Source organism: Nomascus leucogenys, chromosome 14 (assembly GCF_006542625.1).
Source record: "Nomascus leucogenys isolate Asia chromosome 14, Asia_NLE_v1, whole genome shotgun sequence".
Taxonomy (NCBI): domain Eukaryota; kingdom Metazoa; phylum Chordata; class Mammalia; order Primates; family Hylobatidae; genus Nomascus; species Nomascus leucogenys.
The window spans coordinates 69,490,222-69,513,273 of record NC_044394.1 but is presented as its reverse complement, the minus strand read 5'-3'; the positions used below and the strand labels follow the sequence as shown (position 1 = coordinate 69,513,273).

Here is a 23,052-nt window from a genome sequence, read left to right as displayed (position 1 = left end):
GTTTTACCTCCTGGATACCTCTTGAATCTATATATATATATATATATTTTTTGAGACGGAGTCTTGCTCTGTCGCCAGGCTGGAGTGCAGTGGCGCGATCTTGGCTCACTGCAAGCTCCACCTCCCGGGTTCACGCCATTCTCCTGCCTCAGCCTCTCTGAGTAGCTGGGACTACAGGCTCGCCACCACGCCCGGCTAATTTTGTATTTTTAGTAGAGACGGGGTTTCACTGTGGTCTCGATCTCCTGACCTCGCGGTCCGCCCACCTCGGCCTCCCAAAGTGCTGGGATTACAAGCGTGAGCCACCGTGCGCGGCGTGAATCTATAATTTTTAAAGACAGGGTTTCACTCTGTCACCCAGGCTAGAGTTCAGTGGCACAATCTTGGCTCACTGCAGCCTCCACCTCCTGGGTTTAAACGATTCTTCCACTTCAGCCTCCCATGTAGCTGGGACTACAGGTGCCCACCACCACACCCAACTAATTTTTGTATTTTTAGTAGAGATGGGGTTTCCCACGTTGGCCAGGCTGGTCTCAAACTCCTGACCTTAAGTATCCACCTGCCTTGGCCTCCCAAAGGGCTGGGATTACAGGTGTGAGCCACCACGCCCAGCCAAATCTGTTTTCATCACTACCTATATCTGTATTTTCAACGTTTGTATTAGCATCTAGTTAGGGATAGACCAGGACAGGGCCGACATGTTAGTTGTCAAGCAGATTGCCACCCTCCCCCACCACTGAGGAGGCCAAATGGGGTTTGGTGGAAAATCCCTAATTCATTCAAGGTATTATATGGGCAAGCAATGGCTGTGGCACAGGGTCCCCTGATTACTTTGTAAGAATGGGTGAGAGGGATGCTGATTTTCAATCCTTTTGCAGATCTTCTCTCATAGTAACATGATAGAAGATACCTTGCCACTATGTTGTTTGCCAGCAAGTTTAGCTCTTTCCTTCTGTTTGCCAAACTCACTGTACCTACTTGACTGGTAACAAAAGTCCCAAGAGTTATTTGGGAGAAGACACTTGAAAAAGTATTTTTCTAAATATGGGCAAGGATGCTGCCCTTCCCCAAACTGTTAGTATACCACCTTTCTGACCAATTTTCCCAAGGAAGATGTTGGGGTAGGGTGAAGTGGAAAGAAAAAGTGGTCATGTAAATACTGGTAATAAAAGCTGTTCAGTGGGGTACAGTTGGGTTGCAACTGTAGCCATTCTAAAAATGGGCTATCAATGTCCTTTTAGCCAAAAGACTTTAGTGTACATCTTCATTCTACCCTCAGGATTTGGATCTTTGCCCCTGATGGGTATCCATCCCCTTTGAGACTTTTTAGAAAGGCAGGTTATATACAGAATGTTCAACCTAAAGACATTCCCTTAAGTCATACTTTCATGCTTTCTAAACTATAATCACCCTTATCATCCCCTGCTGTTATGCTTTCCCTCTGCTCTCTGTGGCCTAATGTTCATCCACCACCTTATTAACCTTCGGGATACTTTTCCCCTAGGCTGGGCAGGACAACACTATCCCCTTAGTCCACAGGCTCCCTGAAGGTTGGGGAATCTTTGTTTACTTAGCAAATACTGAACATAACCTTAAAGCGGTTACTTTTGAAAACTTCTCATGCTATTCTACCAACTTAGAGGCACCTATCCATGCTCATTCCCCTAATGTAGCCAATATGGTTATCTGCAATGTATTGGCATCTAAAAACTCCCTTATGAAACTGCCAGACTTGTTCTGGAACATTTCAATTACATGCAAAATTCAGGTTCTCAAGTTGGAACAAGTCTAATTGATACACCTGCATAGGTTTTAACCTTGCCTTCCCCCTACTTCCCAACAGATTTCCAAGTTTTTTGAGAAGGAGCCTTGCTCTGGCCCAGGCTGGAGTGCAGTGGCACCATCTCAGCTCACTGCCAACCTCTGCCTCCTGGGTTCAAGTGATTCTCCTGCCTCAGCCTCCTGAGTAGCTGGGATTACAGGTGCCTGCCACCACACCCAGCTAATTTTTGTATTTTTGGTAGAGACGGGGTTTCACCATTTGCCAGGCTGGTATCAAACCCTGACCTCAGGTGATCCACCCGCCATTAGCCTTCCAAAGTGCTGGGATTACAGGCGTAAGCTACCATACCCAGATTTCCAAGGCTTTTTTTTAAGACAGTCTCACTCTGCTGCCCTGGCTAGAGTGCGGTGACACGATTTCAGCTCACTGCAAGCTCCACCTCCAGGGTTCACGCCATTCTGCCTCAGCCTCCTGAGTAGCTGGGAATACAGGCGCCTGGCTTATTTTTTTTATTTTTAGTAGAGACGGGGTTTCACTCTGTTAGCCAGGATGGTCTTGTGATCTGCATGCCTTGGCCTCCCAAAGTGCTGGGATTATAGGCGTAAGCCACTGTGCCCGGCCTCCAGATTTCCAAGTTTTTAAGCCTCCATGCAAACAGGCATAAGCAAGCACTCCTTGGCTGTACATTTGCAGGACGAGTAAAAAGCTGGACTACCATTCAGATGTTGCTAGAAATGTATTCCCAGTGGCTATTCTCCATGCATGTAGCTCCTAGGTTCAAGAGCAGTGTGGTCTATGGATTTTCTACACAACCTGCCATAAACAAAATTTAAGCCTTTGGAAATTTATAGCATTTTCAGTTAATTTCATTTGCATATTTATCTCTGCAAGATTATCGACTAGAAATGTTTCAGAACTTCTCAAATGGAAACATCATACAGCCCTTAAAACTAAGCTCATAATTTAAAAATGTATGCAGATTAAAAGGCTTAAATTGCCAGGACTTGGACATTACCACTTCCAGGTTAATACTTTTAGTGGTTTTTATGCCTTTAATGGTTTGAAGCCCTTAGTTGAAAACTTAAAAATGGCATTGAATGGCTGCTGCATTAAGGACACATCAATTTTGGCCCAAGTAGACTAGGAGGACCAAATCTTGCTTAGGCTTTTAAAAAATGCCTACACACTGGGTCTGGGGATTGAGGTTATTTTCCTGAATTATGGCTAATTATGGATTACAATTCAGGGTTAAAAATACACATATTCTCAGGTCATATTAATGATAGCATTTTTTTTTTTTTTTTTTTTTTGAGACGGAGTCTCGCCCTGTCGCCCAGGCTGGAGTGCAGTGGCACAATCTTGGCTCACTGCAAGCCCCGCCTCCCAGGTTCACGCCATTCTCCTGCCTCAGCCTCAGGAGTAGCTGGGACTACAGGCGCCTGCCACCGCGCCCAGCTAATTTTTTGTATTTTTAGTAGAAACGGGGTTTCACTGTGGTCTTGATCTCCTAAATCTCGTGATCCGCCCCGCCTTGGCCTCCCAAAGTGCTGGGATTACAGGCGTGAGCCACCGCGCCTGGCCATTATGATAGCATTTTTTAAGAGCCAAAGTCTGAAGTCACCCAGGCTAGAGTGCAGTGGCTTAATAATGGTTCGCTACAGCCTCCAACTTCTATGTTCAAGTGATCCTCCTACCTCAGCCTTTCAAAGTGTTGGGATTATAGGCATGTACCCATGGCCCCAAAGCACTTTAACAAATGAGTAACAGACACAGTTAAGGTAGAACCTAGCATTTTATTTAGATCTTCATTAAACTGTTGGAATTGAGAACCAGACATACGTAATAAACCTCCAAAAATAGATCCTGAAAGGCACTTTCTGCTTAGGGCAAGCAGTCATGGAATAAGCATGTAAACAAGCTGGCTTCTCTGTACCACACCAGCCAAGTCAGCTTTCTCCATGGCCAGCTGCACCAGCTCTGCCCTCCCTTCTGTTAACACCAGCCAGACCCCCTGTAGGTCTAACCCAAGGTTTTTCTGTAGGACACCTTGGCCTACCTGGGAATGCTGGAAACATGTTGTTAAAGGAATCATGGTGTTGAGAGAAAAAAAAAAAATCTTTTAAAAGCTGCCATCTGAGGTGATGGCTTCTCTGTACTTACGCCATACCCCAGAATACAATAAATAAGCAATTAGAAAACGTTCAAGTATGAAGGGATTTCCTCCTCCCCGCCAAAAGCACTGCTCTCTGAAGGAAGCTGGTTTCTCTGTAGCTACACCAGCTGTTCAGAAAGCTCATTGGACCTGGTTTTGAAAATAAAACAAAGTTAAAACCCTGGGAGGAGTTATTGTGCAGTGTGGAGTACTCAGGCTTTCTTATAAAGAAAAAAAAAAAGTTATCTGGTACCAAAGTGTGCAACCTACAGACCCTCAGGTACTGCCCTGTGACTTCTCTGTATGACATCACAAGGCTGCCAAGTGCCTGTTTTTCTAGAACTAGGAGTTGGTGAGGTTTGGCTAGTGCTGAAACCATGCATAGGATTGGTTTACTAAATTAAAACCTTATTACGTACGTCCTCCAAAAGACAGCTGAAAGTGGAGAGATTTTGATTTGGTGCTGTTAGAGGTGGCAATTAAGAGCATAAGCACCAGGGAGATGGTTTAATGGTAACTGCCTTTTTTGATGTCAGGCTGGAGCTCCAACTGGGAACTTGCGTTACATGCAAGATTGACTGGATAGGGAACACTCCCTGACAAAGAGCTACATAATTAGAAATGGATCAAGTTACAGGGAGGATAAGGGGAAGGCTTCACATTCATAATAGAGCTCAAGACATTACAAATTCATGCTGACAGGGCTGTGGCATTGCCAGACAGAGGCTATAAGTGGAACTACAAGTACTTTACGTGCACATTACAAGGACATTTTCAGCATCTGGTGGGAAAGTCAATGCAATTATGACTTTGGAGCGTTGGGTGATAGGGCACAAAGGTTCAATTTCAAAGCATTATTTTTACTACAGTGTTGTTTTCTAGGCAGTTACATGGATCACCTATGCTCACTAAATTCATTATAATGGTGAACAAAACACCTAGGGACAGAATAGCAAGCCCAACTTACAGTCCCCCACAAAAGCTAAAATTCATGTCATTGACTAGAGTGACTGCAACTGGTCAGGAGCTGAAAGAGGACAGGAAAATTTAGGAAGGAGGGCCCTTTCCCTCAGAGCTTGAAGGCTTCTCTGTAGCCTACGCCAACAAGTCTGGGGAAAAAAGGCTAACACTTTCAATATTTAAGCTTTTTGGGCACTTCCCATGGGAAGCTGTCCCTACCAAAGTGGCCATAGGCTGCAGTCCTCTGATAAATTGGCTTCTTCAGATCCAGATCCCTGGAATATACAAGTCCGTAACTTAATATGTAGCATTAAATTAAAATAAAGCAAAACAATCAGCAAGACTCATTTTCAAGAGCTCTGGCAAATGAGTTCTCTGGGATATGCTAGGAAAAAAATTTGTGGCAAAAGTGTTACTTCCCTCGTGTCCAAACTCCTTGCACAGTCCTTATTAGTAACTATAGTTGTTTTTCCGTCCCTGGCTCAACAAATACGAAAACGTGTCATTATTCTGAGAAATTTCAATTGTCGAAAAGCTCATCTGAGATCACACAATACTTACCAAGGTCCCGCCGCCCACACCCTACCATGGTTTTTACATTGTAACAAACCTTGAGCATCCCACTTTGTTTTCTTAACACCCTCAGGTAAGACGAGCACAAAGCTCAAATATCAAATCTGGAAGATTCTCTAGAGTGGTTAGCCTAAGCCATGGAGCACCGTAATTTTAAATTTCTCAAATAACTAAGTCTTCACTAAGGCAGCAGTTCAAAACTGTTCCAGGAATTAAAATATATTCCCATTTGAGGAGTCTTCCTTCACACCTTCACCTCCTCAGCCTTAAGTATATATAACACACACCCACACCCTCAATACTTGACTAGCAATAGGCTTTACCATCTTTACCTGACAATGACCCCAGGGCGGAGATCGAAATTCTTCTTCACAATCTCTAATAGCTCTCTCTCACTCTTCTGAGAGGTACCATAATGGAAAATGGAGATAGATAATGGATGAGAAACTCCAATAGCATAAGAGACCTAAAAGGATTCAAATGTCGTAAGAATCAGTGATTGCAAAGACCCATATACTTGTATAATACACTGGTATAAAACAAGTAGTTAAATAGATTACTACTAAATACCCTCCCACTTACATGACTTTTAATCGTTCCAGTTATATAAAGAGTGTATACCTGAACAAGAACCCTCCGGCACAGACCTCCTTTAACAAGGGATTTTGCCACCCAACGAGCAGCATAAGCAGCTGAACGGTCGACCTTGGTATAATCCTTTCCTGAAAAGGCACCTCCTCCATGAGCACCCCAACCGCCATAAGTGTCCACAATGATTTTCCGTCCAGTCAAACCAGCATCACCCTGAAATTACAGGATTTAAGTTACTTTACGCCTAGTGCTTTCCAAGTGGATTAGGTTGCCTATTCTGAATTCACTCAGCAAATATCCTCCGATGATTCACATGTAGGTTTCAGAAAGCCTGAAAAAAATGTAGTAGCCAAAATTTTAAGTAACCATCAAAAATCCAGAAAAATGCAACAAAATGGCATTACCTGAGGCCCACCAATAACAAATCTGCCACTTGGCTGTAGGTGGTAGATTGTATCCTCATCAAGGTATTTCGCAGGCACAACTGCTTTGATGACTTTCTCCTTTAGGGCATCCCTCATCTCATCAAGACAAACCTCTTCATCATGCTGAACAGATATAACAATTGTGTGGACTCTGATGGGAAGCACAGCACCTCGATCCTGCATATACTGCACAGTAACCTTGAAGGCAACACAGGTCATCAGAACAGGATACCAAACAATAGCTCTGTATTTGTTTCTCTACCTGAAGTTACAATACAGGAAAACAAATGCTATCTTTTTCAGTTAGCTAACACCAAAATTATGGATCTTCTGTGCTGATGTAATAAATGAGACAACCAAGCTTTATGATCATCACTTACTTGAGTTTTAGAATCAGGGCGTAACCAAGGCAAAGTGCCATTACGGCGTAGTTCTGCCAGTTTGGCATTTAGCTTGTGTGCCAAGACAATGGTTAAAGGCATACACTCCTCAGTTTCATCAGTGGCATAGCCAAACATTAAGCCCTAAAGAAGAAAAAGTCACCAATGTGATCAAGCTCCAGAATTTAATGTTAGAAGAGATTAAAACAGCCTCTACACCAAGATACCTGGTCTCCAGCACCAATGTCTTCTTCATTTCTGTCAAGATGAACACCTTGAGCAATATCTGGTGACTGTTGCTCCAAGGCTACCAGCACATTACAAGTCTTGTAGTCAAACCCTATAAACAAAAAACACATCATCTTGTTTAGGTCCTAGAAATACCTGCTGTTTACAGCAATTATCTGGAATTCTAAACACTGCTGAAGAAATCAAATATACCTAAACCATCAGACCTTTTAGAAAATGAACAGAATAGGGCTTAGTGTATAGTAAAATACAACTGGAGTTTAGGATTAGCAGGAACATTCTAGGAGTTTCTTCAAACCTCACAGCTGTTACCTAGAAAAAATGAGCAAAATCATTAAAACACACCTTTGGAAGAATCATCATATCCAATGTGTTTAACAGCTTCACGAACCACTTTCTGGTAGTCAACAGCAGCTCTGGATGTAATTTCCCCAGCAAGAAGGATCATTCCAGTTTTAGCGACAGTTTCTAATAAAAAGAGACATTCAACTCAAACATCACTTCTATAAAAATAATTTTTATGCTATCTTTCCACCAGTTCATAAGCACATTCTGAACCTACCACAAGCTACTTTGGCATCAGGATCCTGCTGAAGGTGGGCATCAAGGACAGCATCACTGATCTGGTCACAAATCTTATCTGGAAAAGAGAAACTCCTGGCTCAATTTCTTTAACTTTAAACAAAGTATGTATGTATGTATGTATGCAAGCTCCCTCCCCGTTACTATCTGTAAAATCTTTGGAGATTTTAAAAAACATGCTTAATACATCTTAATTCATTGTATATGCACTTTACTCCTAAAATTCAAAGTTTGCATTATAAATGTAACCACCAGAAAGGTGACTGTTAGTCCTATCTCCTTTAAAGAACAGAATTTGCTCTATATCATATTCACTTCCACAACTGTACCAAACCCCTCTGCACCTGGGTGTCTGGTAGAACTGAGGCCACAGGTAGACCAGTTTCCCTAACCTTAAGGAACACCAATTATAATGAGCAACAAGATAATTCAATTAAATAATTAAAGGAAAAGCATTTTGTGACTAAAATGGCAATTATCTGATTTTCCTGTTAGGAGCTGCACAAGAAACAAAAGCTCAACAGTGTAGAAAATGCTCAAACGTATTCCGAATCCATGTCTCCCTGCTTTGCCATCTATTGTTAGGAGGGAGAAGAAACAAATATCTCCCTAATTCAAGTTCGTTTTTCTGAATTTTCTATAACCACCTAAAACAGAATCCAAACATAATGTGGAAGCCAGACTGCAGGCTCTGGACTTCAGTCTACTACTAACTGGTATAACAACTAACCTTCAGCACTCATCAAGATCCTGGGTTTGTCCTCTCATACCACTAAGTTACTTGTGGGATTTCATTATGGGCACAGTAAACTGATCAGACCCTAAAGCTACCAGATAGATAGCTACTGCGGTCATCCTAAGGGCAGAAACAGCCTAAAGAGCCAAATAATCATTTTTACTAGCCGATATGCTCAAGCTGAGATTTTCAGTTCCTGGAAATAGCTTTACTCCTCCTTCACGTGCCAATTGATCCCCATAATGGCGGTTGAGCGGACAAAGCCTCAAATAAAACCCTGCACCTAAGACTTTAAATGCGAACCCAAAGCAATAGCAGCTCCTAATTCATGCTTCCCATCCTTTTCACAAGGGGTCCAAATAAGGACTGCCTTCTTCGACGTGCACTATATTTAGTCAGAGGCCGTCACCTTGGAGGCAAGGCCATATCCGCCGAAGGGCATGTGCGTATTCTCCAGTGTGTGGTCAAGACCTAACCACTGAGGCAGTGGATCCAGACGACGTCGCGATGCATAGGCCCCCCACCCCTCAAACCGAGGGCCAGGACAGCCGGGGAGGCCCAACGGCTCCCCCTCGCCCAGATACCACATGCGGTAAACACGTGGTCGCCGCTGCAATGCGGGGCGCGCGCTCCCGAGGGCCGGACGCGAGCACGCGGGGCGGGTCGCCCACTCCAAGTTTGTCAGACAGCAGGGGCCGGGAGGGGTTAACAGTGCCCTCCCTTCCCGGCCAGAACTCACTAGCGACCACAGCCCCCGCCCTTCATGTTTTCTGGAACCTTCCGCATGCCTAGGCGCGCGACCGAATGGAAAGGGAGGGGTGGGGTGGGGAGGGGAGGGGGAAGAGGAGCGGCGGCCACGCGCCAGGCCCTGGCGGCGCCACGAGGAAAGCGCGCGGTCGCCGCTCTTCCCACCACCCGGCGGACGAGGACGACCCGCGCGGGCCCCACCACCGGCCGGCCGCAGCCAGCCGGTCCTTGGCGCTGCCTTCCGCCCCGCCCCACGCTTCGCTTCAGGCCGTCCCCTCACCTGGGTGGCCTTCCCCGACCGACTCTGAGGTGAAAAGGAACGTGCCCTCCTCGATGAACGCCTCGTGGAAGCCGTTGAGCTGTCCGTTCATGTTGGTGTCGGTGAGTGGAAGTGGCGTTACGAAAGAACAGCGGCGAGGCGGCAGCGGCTGCGAAATGCACAAGCTGCGGACAACGTCCTACTCGGAGCAGGCGGGCGGCGCGGAGCGAACGAAGCGGCGGGCGGTGCGGCCCGATATTTATAGAGCAGCGCCCGCGCGCGCCCGGCTCGGGCCCCGCCCCTCGGCGCCGCGCGCCAATGCACCACTTGCGCGGGGTCGGGGGAGGAAGGGCAGCGCGACCCGCGGAGTCCGGGCTGAACCACACTGCGCGGACGCGGGAGGTGCTGTGGCAATCCGGCCCTCCAGAGACCGTTCAGCTATCTTGAGCCGCTAGAGCCACGGGAAAAATGCAGACGCGGGGAGGCGGGGGGTTTTGCTCTTCCTTGTTTGATGTGGGAGAAAAAGCGACTGGGGCTTGCTGGACTCGCTCCCCTGTGCTGTGACATGGCACCTCCCTTCCGACCGTTGGCCGGGATACCTTTCCCGGAGGTCGCGTCCCCCAGCGGAGGCGGCGGGAATCGCGGAGGATTTGTACTGCGGCTGGGGTCTTTCTGGCCGCTCCGCCTCTAGATGCCGGGTGGCAGGGAGCCGGTGGCGGTCGGCCATGTGAAGGTGGCCATCTTGGCCGGCCAGCGAGGGCTCTTCACGGCCTTCCCTCGGCGTCCCCGCCCGGCTCGTTGCCGGCCCCGGGAAATGTGAGGGGCGCCGGCCCACTTTCTAGTCGTTTCCTGGTGAATGGCTCTGCTGAAGATGGCCGGAAAGCAGATTAATGAGGGTGCTGCCATCGATTTAAACAATCGCCCTCTTCCCCGCTCCCCTGAGCTAAAGTTTCTGAGCGATCCTCACCCTTCGTGCTTCGTGGACTTAAAGTGGAGGCAGCGCTCCAGCCTTTCCCTCTAGAGAGGAGGCCGCTCCCAAGGCCGTCCTTGCCCTGTGGCCTTCCTGTGCCTTTGAAGGGCGGGGGGGTTGGGGGGGGCGGAATCGATGTTTCAATCCTCTGTTCAGGAGAATATGGAACAAACATTTCTTTTTTGGTGGGTGGGGGCTATTCGTTCCCTTGAATGTGCTTAAGCAGATCTCTCGACGGCGTGGAATGGGCTGTTTCGTGAAGCTTTCACTTTAAAATGTCCACCTGCGTTTGTCCCAGTTTTGCCCAATAAAGGAATTACAGGGAAAAAGAGCGAAACAAAACTTGAGCCAGCAAGGAGTAAGAAGTCCCGTTTGGAGGGAGCCCGCCTTGGGGGCGGGGGTCTCTGCAGCTTGTTCTGGGGCTGGGCCTCAGTGCAGGTCTGGTCAGGGGCTGGTGGCCTGGTGGCCCTGAGCGGAGCGCGTGACAAGAACGCCGGGTTTAATGAGGTTCTCAGGGAACGGCCTGCTCCGGACATGGGATGCACTTTACGCTGGGGAGGTGAAGGAGACCCTTAGTAACAGTCTCCAGCTGCCTGCTGCTGGAGGCAGTAGAACAAGGTGCGTTCCCAAGAACAATCCTCTCCGCCGGTGCAGGAGAAAAGGTGGGATTTGCTAAAGGCTCAGCGGGAAACAAAGGAAGCACTTGGGCTGTGCTGGGGGCAGCGACAAAGAAGATAAAGAAAGGGCTCATCCCCAGACTCAGTGACCACATCCACGGTCGTTCAAAGCAGGCAGCAAGAAAAGGTTCGACCACAAAAGAGACATGATATTTTTATTCGTTGCTTTTTACTTTTCAAGCTAACCCTTCATGGGAAAGTAACTGTATAAGACTATTAATTTTTTTGTTATTTTTTTAAGCAGAATGCCAATTTATTAACTTACAATGAGTAATAAAATTGTCAACTGGAACAAAATGCGTGTGTAGGCTGGTCAGTGCATTATCTCCCAGCAGAAAAATCTATATGAGAAGCCAGAATATAATTAGAAGGTTGTTTTATTAGGGAGTCAGAACAAGGAGCGTGAAGTCAATGATTGACTCATTAAATCCTGATACCCCTGTGCTACCAACTCCACAGTGGAGCTAGGCCTGCCAAGGAAATGAGAATCAGCTGTACATAGTTGCTTACCTACTTCTCTCACTTGTGAATAGTGTGTAGGTGTAATACAGTAAGAGTAGGGGTTTGGAGTCACGACCTCTCTATGCATCAGTATCCTCGTTCTGTAAAATTGGAATATTAATAGTACATCATAGGATTGTTTCAAGGATTAAAATAGTGCAAGTAGAGTCTTTAGCACAGTATCTAGTACATAATGTGTTTTAATGCAAGCTGTAAAAAAATTAACTATATTTCCTATGAATTACTTTTCAGTGCTTTCAATTGCTGTCGGGATACAGACTAAAATCTCTACATACTCAAGTCCCCAGTGTGATTTGGCTGCTACTTCTGCAACCTTATCTTGTTGCAGAAGATACACTCTCCTTTCTGTGTTCTACTTGAATTTGTTTTTTAGTTAGTAGCAGTTAATTTTATTAATTGCATAGTATCAAAACAAAGCAGGACACATTTTCATTTATTTTATATTATTCGTATTGTCCCTTCCTCCCTTCCACAAATATTTATGAGCACATCTGTGAGTCAGACCCAGGAGCAAATGCTATGACAATCCTGGTCTCTGCCCACTCGGCGCTCTAAATGTGGGGAGATGCCTGGCTAACTCCTTATCCTTCTCACTCCAGCTCAGCTACCACTTCCTGGATGAAGCCTTCATCTACACAGATTTGTCACAGGGGCCTGTGTTTTATTTCATGGCACTAAGTGCAGTTTCAAATTATAGATTTGGTGATTATTTGATGATGTCTCCAATTCCCAGTTAGGCCTGTAAGCTCCATGATAATGAGAAGGTGGACTGTTTTGCTCAAGCTTTGTTACTGAATGCCTGGCACACACAAGGTGCTTAGAAATGTTCAGGAGGGAGAGACAAGAAAGGAAGGGAAGGAAACGAAAAGTGAATGAATATAAAGATGGCAGAAGGGGGCCGGGCGCGGTGGCTCACGCCTGTAATCTCAGCACTTTGGGAGGCCGAGGGCAGGTGGATCATGAAGTCCGGAGATCCAGATCATCCTGGCTAACACGGTGAAAACCCGTCTCTACTAAAAATACAAAAAATTAGCCGGGTGTGGTGGCGGGTGCCTGTAGTCCCAGCTACTTGGGAAGCTGAGGCAAGAGAATGACGTGAACCCCGGAGGTGGAGCTTGCAGTGAGCCGATACCGCACTACTGCACTCCAGCCTGGGCGACAGAGCAAGACTCCGTCTCAAAAAAAAAAGATGGCAGAAGGAAGCAGAGAAATGAGAGACTCTGGCGATCATGTGACATCGATGGAAAGAGGTCCTGCTTTGTTTTAGTCGTAAGCATTGTAATTAATAAAATTAAGACTTCTTTGTTAACAAGGAAGCACATGGCCATCCTGTTCTGACAGGAATAAGATTTCTGATTTCGTAGATGAGTGTCCTAAGGGTGAACTAAACCAGGAGAAATTGTTGGTTTATTTCCTGTTTATCGTTAATGAATTTGTAGAATGTGAAGTGTTGTAAAGCACGTAGGAAAAATCTAATCACTGCCTAAAGGCTTCAGATTTCTCAAGCCAGAGAACATTAATGTAGCAGTAACCCTACAAAAAAGGCAAAGTTGGGATTGGATAAAAATGGTATTTATGACTCAAACAGCAAATAAAATAACTCCTTATCAGCCTGTCAGTCATGGGGAGAGTTCCAGAAAACATTTACAGTGCAAGAAGCTGTTGATGTGGCAGGAGAAAAGAGGAAGGTGACAGTAGGGATAGCAAAGAGCAAGTGAAGGTGTGGAGATGTTGAGAAGGAGGCTCCTAGGCTGTGTGTTTTAAGAGCACGTTCTATGTGAAGACAGGCCAAGAAGAAAGAAATGTAGGCCACATGTCTCCAAATTTGTGCCAGTCCTTTAGGGCCAAAGCTTAGATATCTCGGATGGCCTCAGAGGCAAGCTAGTTCTAGTGGGATCAGAAACAAGTACTATGTGAACCCCCTCATTATTAGGCTTTTTGTATTTTGTTTTTATTTCTATGTTTTTCTCTTTTGATACTTAAATCTTTTTACAGTCCCAGTAAAGAAGTCCTGAATGGAAGAATAGATATGGTACAGTGAAGAAGACACTGAAGGAGATAATAATATGATGACAATAACTGCACTTTATTGTGACAGGCACTGTTGTAATATCTACTACTCACAACAGCTCTATTTCTCTTCCTGTTTTACAAATGAAGAAACTGGCATGTTATTCGTCCATGTCACACATCAAATCAGTAGTGGAGCTAGGGACTTGAGCCTGGTCTGACCTCTAAATTCATGCCCCTTCTTATAGCCAAACAATAAATACTGCATACTCCCTGAGGTCATTAATATTAACAATTTGGTTTATATCCTCCCATTCCTTTTTCTGTGAACACACACGTACACATCTTACTATTCAGAGAAACATGGATTTTTTTTTCTCAACAATTTTCATGACTGTCTCTCCAGGATACTATGTAGAGCTGTAAATCATTTCCTTCTCTTTTACTGTGGGAAAACATACATAGCATAAAATAAGTAGGTAGCTCACCAAGGAGAAAATGCAAATTGCAATAAACATATGAAAAAAATGTTCAACCTCGTTGATAGATGTGATGTTAATAACTGTGTGAATCTATATATGTTTTTATCCATGGTTCCTGGCTCATAACTCCCGTAGCCCTTGTTATACAGTGTTTTGTTATAATGTTGAGAGTGTTGGGACTCAGGAGCAGGCCTCAGGAAACAGAATCTCTCTGACTTTTTCCTGCCTCTCTTTCATCTGCCCCAAGGCAGGACTCTAATCTTGCCCTGCCCTTCTGATCATGAGTCATAAGACCCTCATTCCAGAGAGGGTCCTACCCCATACCCTGGGACAAGGCATGCTGAGAGGACTGGGTTCAGAGAGTTTCTGGAGAGCTGAACAGGTGGAGGCTGACAGGAAAGTGAATAAGAACTCATCCACGTGCCAGGAGGGTGGCACACCCCAACTCCATGGGAACAGAAGCTCCTACACTTGGGACACTTCCAGACCTCACCCTATGTATCTCTTCATCTGGCTGTTTGTTTGTATCCTTTAAAATAACCAGTAAAAATAAGCAAGTGCTTCCCTGAGTTCTATGAGCCACTCTAGCAAAAAAAAAAAAAAAAAAAAAAAATTTTTTGAGACAGAGTTTTGCTCTTCCACCCAGGCTGGAGTGAAGTGGCGAGATCTCAGCTCACTGCAGCCTCCACCCCCGAGTTCAAGTGATTCTGCTGCCTCAGCCTACGAGTAGCTGGGATTATAGGCGCCTGCCACCATGCCCTGCTAATTTTTGTATTTTTAGTAGAGACTGGGTTTTGCCATGTTGGCCAGGCTGGTCTCGAATTCCTGACCTCAGGTGATCTGCCAACCTCCGCCTCCCAAAGTGCTGGGATTACAGGTATGAGCCACCTGAGCCACCGTGCCCTGCCCACTCTAGTAAATTAATCAGACCTAAAGAGGAGGTGTTACCATGACTGTGGTCTGTATGGATCTTCACCTTTACTCTAGGGACAGGAGATACTTGGGAATGCTGTCATCTGCTCTCCTTGCAGGTGGTCCGGTAGCTGGACAGACAGTGACCCTTGCTGAACAAGTACCTGGTTGATAAAATTGCTCAAAACCTGCAAATATACTACACATGGTCCACTGCTGTAGTGAAGTGCCAGCCCCCTGTACCCCAGTGACTTGAAACTTTTTAAATATCCGACAAAATCTATGGATCTCCCTAGAAATCACACACACAAACAGACAAACATTTTATGTATAATTTCTGAAACTTAACCATATATTGCAAGTTAAGAATCCTTGCTAGGGCTGGTGCGGTGGCTCACGCCTGTAATCCCAGCACTTTGGGTGGCCAAGGTGGATCACCTGAGGTCAGGAGTTCGAGACCAGCCTGACCAACATGGTGAAACCCCGTCTCTACTAAAAATACAACAATTAGCTGGGCATGGTGGTGCATGCCTATAATCCCAGCTACTCGGGGGGCTGAGGCAGGAGAATCACTTGAACCTGGGAGGCGGAGGTTGCAGTGGAGCCAAGATCACACCACTATACTCCAGTCTGTCTGGACGACAGAGTGAGACTCCGTCTCAAAAAAAAATTAAAAAAAAAATCCTTGCTAGTATCTCCCACAAATTTAAATTCACATTCCCTAGTATTCTGCAGTCCCACCTCTAGAAAGCTATTCTAGTCCAGGCACGGTGGCTCATGCCTGTAATTCCAGCACTTTGGGTGGCCAAGGTGGGTGGATCACTTGAGATCAGGAGCTCGGGACCAGCCTGACCAACATGGTGAAACCCCGTCTCTACTAAAAATACAAGAATTAGCTGGGTGTGGTGGTGGTGCCTGTAATCCCAGATACTTGGGAGGCTGAGGCAGGAGAATCACTTGAAACCTGGAGGTGAAGGTTGCAGTGAGCCGAGATCGCGCCACTGCGCTCTAGCCTGAACAACAAGAGTGAAACTCTGTCAAAAGAAAAAGAAAGATAAAGAAAGGAAGGAAGGGGGGGATGGAGGGAGGGAGGAGAAAAGAGGAGGGGAGGGGAGGAAAGGAAAGCCCGGCGCGGTGGCTCACACCTGTAATCCCAGCACTTTGGGAGGCCAAGGTGGGTGGATCACGAGGTCAAGAGATTGAGACCAGCCTGGCCAACATGGTGAAACCCCGTCTCTACTGAAAATACAAAAAATTAGCCAGGTGTGGTGGTGCATGCCTGTAATCCCAGCTACTTGGGAGGCTGAGGCAGGAGAATCGCTTGAACCTGGGAGGCAGAGGTTGTGGTGAGCCGATTTTGTGCCATTGTACTCCAGCCTGGGCAACAAGAGCGAAACTCTGCCTCAAAAAAAAAAAAAAAAAAACAACCAAATTTATATGTTTTGGATATGGAGTCTCGTTTTGTCACCCAGGCTGGAGTACAGTGGTGCAATCTCAGCTTACTGCAACCTTTGCCTCCCAGGTTCAAGTGATTCTGGTGCCTCAGCCTCCCAAGTAGCTGCGATTACAGACGCCCACCACCACAACTGACTAATTTTTTGTATTTTTAGTAGAGACGGGGTTTCACTATGTTGGCCAGGCTGGTCTCAAACTTCTGATCTCAAGTGATCTGCCCGCCTCAGCCTCACAAAGTGCTGGGATTACAGGCATGAGCCACCATGCCCAGCCACAAGTGTATATTTTTTTGGTTCATAGAATAAATTCTGGGAATTTGCACGCCAAACTTTACAATGAGTATCTCTGTGGGTGGGATTTCTACTTTTCCTGTACTAACTCGTGTTATTTGAAATTGTAAAAATTTGTAAGAATTATTTCTGCAAGTTAACCAAAAAAGATTAGCAGCAAATGTGAGTTATCTCTAGGGTATGGAGTGTGGTGAATAAGCAGGCTATAGGAGCCAGGCAGTAGTGGTTCATCCTAGTGAGCTCCCCCTGTGCAAGGAAAGCAGGCTTTTTTTTTGTTTTTTTTTTTTTTTTTTTTTTTTTTTTTTTTTTTGAGACATGGTCTTTCTGTATGTAGTGTTGCAATCTTGACTTACTGCAACCTCCTAGGCTCAAGCAATCCTCCCACTTCATCTTCCCTGGTAGCTGGAACCACAGGTGCATGCCACCACACCTGGCTAATTTTTATATTTTTTGTAGATAGAGGGTTTCGCCATATTGCTCAGGTTGGTCTCGAACAACTGAGCTCAGGCGAGCTGCCTACCTCGGCCTCCCAAAGTGCTGGGACTATAGGCATGAGCTATCATGCCTGGCCAAAGCAAGAATTTTCTGTGGCACACCTTCTATGGGGAAGCTCCCAAATACCAGATAACCTGCCTCAGAGGTGCCATTACCACCGCAGAGCCCTCTGTGAAAAGAAGGACGCCAACCCATGCTTCATTGTGTTGATTCTTCTGAAGTCATTTGTCACCTGATGGACCACTGAACTTTTTATTTTATAAATGTGCAAAGTATACACAATAGACACCCCCACCTCCACACATATCGTAGATACTGTCACAGTCCCAGCCTAAGCTTCAGTGTCCTGAGATACTCTATATCCAGGGGCAATACTGTCCTAGGCATTCCTTTAGTTTGAGAATCTTACTTGGAGATTGGACTACACTTATGGTGTCTGCAGTCTGGCTGGGCCTTGGGAACTATGTGTCATAAGTTACGTGATGGGTAGCCCTTGTGGGCGTGGCCTGGTGTGTACAGACTCTGCGCTCTCCCTGGAACCCTGCCCATGCCAGGCCTACTGCTGCCACCAACACTGGCACTGCCAGGCTCTGCCTCTTGGCCTCCTGCCGTGATTTTTTTTTTTTTTTTGAGACGGAGTTTTGCTCGTTGCCCAGGCTGGAGTGCAGTGGTGAGATCTCGGCTCACTGCAACCTCTGTCTCCCGGGTTCAAGCGATTCTCCTGCCTCAGCCTCCCGAATAGCTGAGATTACAGGCATGCGCCACCATGCCTGGCTAATTTTTGTATTTTTAGTAGAGACGGGGTTTCTCTGTGTTGGTCAGGCTGGTCTCGAACTCCCGACCTTAGGTGATCCGCCCGCCTTGGCCTCCCAAAGTGCTGGGATTACAGGCGTGAGCCACCGTGCCCGGCGAAAATAAATATTTTGAAAGCAGACAAGGAACATGGACAGACAACAAAGAGGGAGAAGAGGAATCCCTCAGATGGGAGATTATGGTTTGTTCTGACATAGGACAACCTTGTTTTTTAGCTGCATTAATGAAAGCATTGTGACCAAATTGTTTCTTTTTTCTGAAGACCACCAGGGAAGCATCCTGGAAGATGAAGAGGAGATAAGAGACTAGAGTCGAGGGGACCAGTAAGAAGATTTCTGCAACAAAGCAGGGCTCAAATTTAAGAGGTGATGGTGGGGGTGGAGGGGCAGCCCCAGATAGGAAAAGTTATTGAAAAGACAAACTGACAGCGCTGGTGCCTGATTGGATGAGACGAATGAGAAGGAAGGAGGGATTAAGGAGACAGCCCAGGCGTTTGCCTTGGGTGGCTGAGTGGATGGCGATTCTGCCCAAGGGAACACTCAGAAGGAGAGAGAGAGTTCAAGACCAGAAAAGGATGGGGAAGAAAATAATGAGTTCAGCTTTGAGAATAATAAGTTGAGGCCAGGCACAGTGGCTCACACCTGTAATCCCAGCACTTTGGGAGGCCGAGGCGGGCAGATCACCTGAGGTCATGAGTTTGAGACCAGCCTGACCAACATGGTGAAACCGTGTTTCTACTAAAAATACAAAAAATTAGCTGGCCGTGGTGGCACAAGCTTGTAATCCCAGCTACTCAGGAGACTGGGGCAGGAGAATCGCTTGAACCCGGGAGGCGGAGGTTGCAGTGAGCCAAGATCGCGCATTGTACTCCAGCTTGGGTGACAAGGGCAAGACTCTGTCTCAAAAAAAAACAAAAAAAAACCAAAACCCAGGCGTGGTGGCTCACACCTGTAATCCCAGCACTTTGGGAGGCGAGACAGGTGGATCACCTGAGGTCGGGAGTTTGATACCAGCCTGACCAACATGGAGAAACCCCGTCTGTAATAAAAATTAAAAATTAGCCAGATGTGGTGGTGTATGCCTGTAATCCCAGCTGCTCAGGAGGCTGAGGCAGGGGAATCACTTGAACCTGGGAGGCGGAGGTTGCAGTGAGCCGAGATTACACCATTGCACTCCAACCTGGGCAACAAGAGCGAAACTCCATCTCAAATAAAAATAAAAATAATAAATAAATAAAAATAAAAAAAGAAAATGATAAGTTGAGGAACATGCTGCATGTGAACACATTGAGTAGATCTATGGATCTAGTGCTCCAAGAATTCTGGGTTGAAGATGGATGAGGTAGATAAGATGTGGAGCAGTTTGCTTTTGAAGACAGCAACATCAGAGAAAGTGGCAGTTGAAACTTGATATGAGGAAATTGTGTAGACCAAATGAGTGGGACTCTACAGATCACCTACCCTTAAGGGTTGGGCGGAAGAAGAGGAACCCGGCAGTAAGGCTGAGAAGGAGTGATCAGACCCGGGAGAGGAAAACCAGGAGGGAGTGTGGTCACAGATGACTGTTCTGTGCTCCTGGCTGGACACTGGGACTACAGGTGTGTGCCACGACGCCCAGCTAATTTTTGTATTTTTCTGTAGAGATGGGGGTCTTGCCATGTTGCCTAGGCTGGTCTTGAATGCCTGGGCTCAAGCAATCCGCCTGCCTCAGCCTTCCAAAGTGTTGGGATTACAGGCATGAGCCACCATGCCCAGCCAAGAATGACCTTTTAAATGGTTAGACTTGAACATGAACTTCCTGGTGAAACTATGACCACATACATCATGACTGCAGACAGAAGGGGCAGGTAGGGCTCCCTGCCCTTCTCCCCTCCCAGTGGAACTGCCTTCTTTCCTGAAAGCAGCCTCCTGTAACCTCTGTGGGCCCCTTCACAGTAGGCAAATTACAAAGCGTTTCTGTCAGGAGCTTCCTTCCAGTTCTCTCCCTTCACTCTGGGACCCTCTCCTCTCCACCCCAGGATGTCTGTCCAGCATTGCTCTCTCCTTCCAATGTCTCAATACCTTGGCCTGCTTGGAACATGACTCTAGTGGGGGCAGGGTGGGGGAAAGGGTAGCCACGGCAGATCTGACCCCCCAGGTAGCCAAGGGTCCTTTTAGATTATCCTAAAGTTTGTGTTTTGTTTGTGTTTAGACAAAAACCGTGAGGCAGGAGCAATGACATTTGCAGAGCGCACTGTAGGAGAGAAAATGCAGGAGAAATCCTTCTCTAGCTCTATCTGTCCAATTTGTAACTTTAGATCTCAGAAAGATGAAAAGCCCAGACAAATAAATCTGGGTTGCTGAATGCAGAAAAAGGTGTTTGTTAGGAGAAGCAAAGAGCTGCCGACCTTGCGGGGTACACTGTGCTGCTGGCCCTGGCACAAGATGCTTTATCTCTCCATCGGCGCCTGAGGCCTAAGCTTGGTGACTGCAGAATCACAAAAAAGGCAGTGACTGAGCTTAGCTTAGAAGGCTGTGGAGTGCTGGGCCTGCTGCCTCCCCATTCCTCTGCCCTGCCTTTCCTCTCTGCTCCATTTCCTGCCTCAGAACCCTGCTCTCTCCTCTTGTCTCTTTTGGTTCCTCTATTTATATATTTATGTTTTTGGAAGAGAGCTAGAGGGAATCTAAGGTTTAGGGAGCTGCACAACTTATGGGCAGATCCCGGAAGCCTGGCTCTCCTCCACCCCAGCAGCCAAAATTCATGTCTTTTCTTTCTTTTCCTGTGCTGGACAGAGCCAAACACACACTAACAGTGTTAACACGATAAATATCAGCAGTCCTGACCTTTCTCTGTGGATCCTGGAGGCTCGCTGACTCTCAAGCTCTGAGTTGCTTGTGCTTAAAGTGGATTAGCACTTACCGTTGGCTGCAGGGCCCCGCACTGGGGTTTGATGGGAATCAAAATAGAGATTACCTTATTTGACTTAAAAAAAAATTTCCACTTGAAAGATAGAATTCCCCAGAGAAATCCACTGGAGCTTATACATATACAACTTTAAATTGGATTTTAAAAATAGTTTGCCAGCTGTTTGCTAGGTCGTGCTTTAGGTTCTTGTGCCTGATTGATGTTGGGTCCTTTGGGAAACAAGGCCAAGAGGGGATTGAGGGGCTGCCAAGCCTGCAGGGTCCTGGATGCCTGGGGACTTTCCCAGGAGCCCTGGTAGCTGTTGCCAGGGCCTTTAGAAGCCCTCAGATCCTGGCACCAAGGTCTGCCTCTCACCCAGAGAAAATGACCACAGAGCTCAAACCACCTCCCCCAGACCTCACCTCATCCCTGCACTGCCCTTCTCAGCCAAGGTCCAAAAGAAAAGAAACGAAGGAGGACTGTTCTCAGCTGGATGGATCTTTCACACTCTGTGCGGCTAAATGTTTATTTTAGTTCCTTGTATGACCTTCAGGTGACCTTTCATCCATTCCCCCTCTGCCTGACCTTTCATCCATCTCCTTCCTCTATTGCTACCTGACTGCTATTCATCGCTCAGGTCTCAGCCAGAGTGTCACCTTCTCAGGGAAGCATGAGGGGCAGCAGAGTGGGGTGGTCAGGAACACCAGTGTGTCAGGCTTTGAATCCTGGCTCAGCACTTACAAGCTGTGTGACCTTATGGATGGTCACTCGACCCCTCTGTGCCTATCAATTTCCTCTTCTGTGAAATGGGGATCATGATAACACCTACCTCATTAGGATTGTTGCAAGATGAGGATCCAGTGAATTCCTACATGTTGTATGGAATATGTAAAATGCTTAGAATATGGCCTGCCATGCAACAAACATCTGCTCTTATTACTCTCTAAAGCAGGGGGTCCCCAATCCGCCACCCCAATACCAGTCTGTGCCCTGTTAGGAACCAGGCTGCACATTGGGAGGTGAGCACAGGCCAGTAAGTAAAGCTTTATCTGTATTTACAGCCACTCCCCATGGTTTGCGTTACCACCTGAACTCTGCTTTTTGTCAGCTCAGCAGCAGCACTGGATTCTCATAGGAGCTGGAACCCTATTGTGAACTGAGCACGTGAGGGCTCCAGGTTGTGTGCTCATTATGAGAATCTAATGCCGGATGATCTATCACTGTCTCCCATCCTCCCCAGATGGGACCATCCAGTTGCAAGAAAATAAGCTCAGGGCTCCCACTGATTCAACATTATGATGAGTTGTATATTATTTCATTACATAGTACAATGTAATAATGATAGAAATAAAGTGCCCAGGCTGGGCGTGGTGGCTCACGCCTGTAATCCCAACACTTTGGGAGGCTGAGGCAGGTGGATCACAAGGTCAGGAGATCGAGACCAGCCTGGCCAACACAGTAAAACCCCATCTCCACTAAAAATACAAAAATTTGCTGGGTGTGGCGGCATGCACCTGCAGTCCTAGCTACACAGGAGGCTGAGGCAGGAGGATCACTTGAACCCAGGAGGTGGAGATTGCAGTGAGCCAAGATCACGGCACTGCGCTCCAGCCTGGCAACAGAGTGATAGTCCGTCTCAAAAAAAAAAAAAAAAGAAAGAAAGAAAGAAAGTGCACAATAAGTGTAATGTGCTTGAATCATCCACAAACCATCCCCCTTACCAACCTGTCTGTGGAGAAATTATCTTCCACACTGGTTCCTGGTGCCAAAAAGTTTAGGGACCACTGCTTGCTCTAAGGTACGTATCCCAGTGGGAGTGGTGGCTCACGCCTGTAATCCAAGCACTTTGGGAGGCCGAGGTAGGATCACTTGAGTCCAGGAGTCCAAGACCAGTCTGGGCAATACAGCGAGACCCCATCTCTACAAAAAATACAATAAATAAATGAAGTACATGTCCCAAGGCCCAGTTGCCTGTGGCTGCCCTGTGCTCCTCCAGCCTCCAGTGCTTTTGCTGTGCAGCATCTGTCCTTGTTTATCTTTATTGCCTGGTTTATGAGATGCTGAAGAAGTATTTGTGACTACAATAATGAATGAATTTTTTTTCTT

At 46.5% G+C, this 23,052-nt stretch overlaps 1 protein-coding gene across 1 annotated transcript; it reads right to left on the bottom strand.

Moving 5' to 3' along the window:
• Positions 1 to 3,556: 3,556 nt before the first annotated feature.
• Positions 3,557 to 11,400, bottom strand: MAT2A (methionine adenosyltransferase 2A). The gene is made up of 9 exons (XM_030826921.1): positions 9,459 to 11,400; positions 7,676 to 7,753; positions 7,459 to 7,581; positions 7,092 to 7,204; positions 6,865 to 7,008; positions 6,464 to 6,682; positions 6,090 to 6,272; positions 5,801 to 5,934; positions 3,557 to 5,170 (listed from the first exon to the last, which is right to left on the bottom strand). The coding sequence occupies exons 1-9, from the start codon at positions 9,547 to 9,549 to the stop codon at positions 5,068 to 5,070; spliced, it is 1,188 nt and encodes a 395-aa protein (XP_030682781.1). The 5' UTR covers positions 9,550 to 11,400; the 3' UTR covers positions 3,557 to 5,067.
• Between the last annotated feature and the right edge of the window lie 11,652 nt (positions 11,401 to 23,052).

Excerpts from the sequence above, each read along its gene's own strand:
- MAT2A (XM_030826921.1), bottom strand. The coding sequence starts at position 9,549 with ATGAACGGACAGCTCAACGGCTTCCACGAGGCGTTCATCGAGGAGGGC. Across the intron at positions 5,935-6,089 it reads GCCGGAGGGTTCTTGTTCAG|GTCTCTTATGCTATTGGAGT; the intron begins GTATACACTCTT and ends GAATCCTTTTAG. Across the intron at positions 5,171-5,800 it reads CGCCCTGGGGTCATTGTCAG|GGATCTGGATCTGAAGAAGC; the intron begins GTAAAGATGGTA and ends TGTATATTCCAG.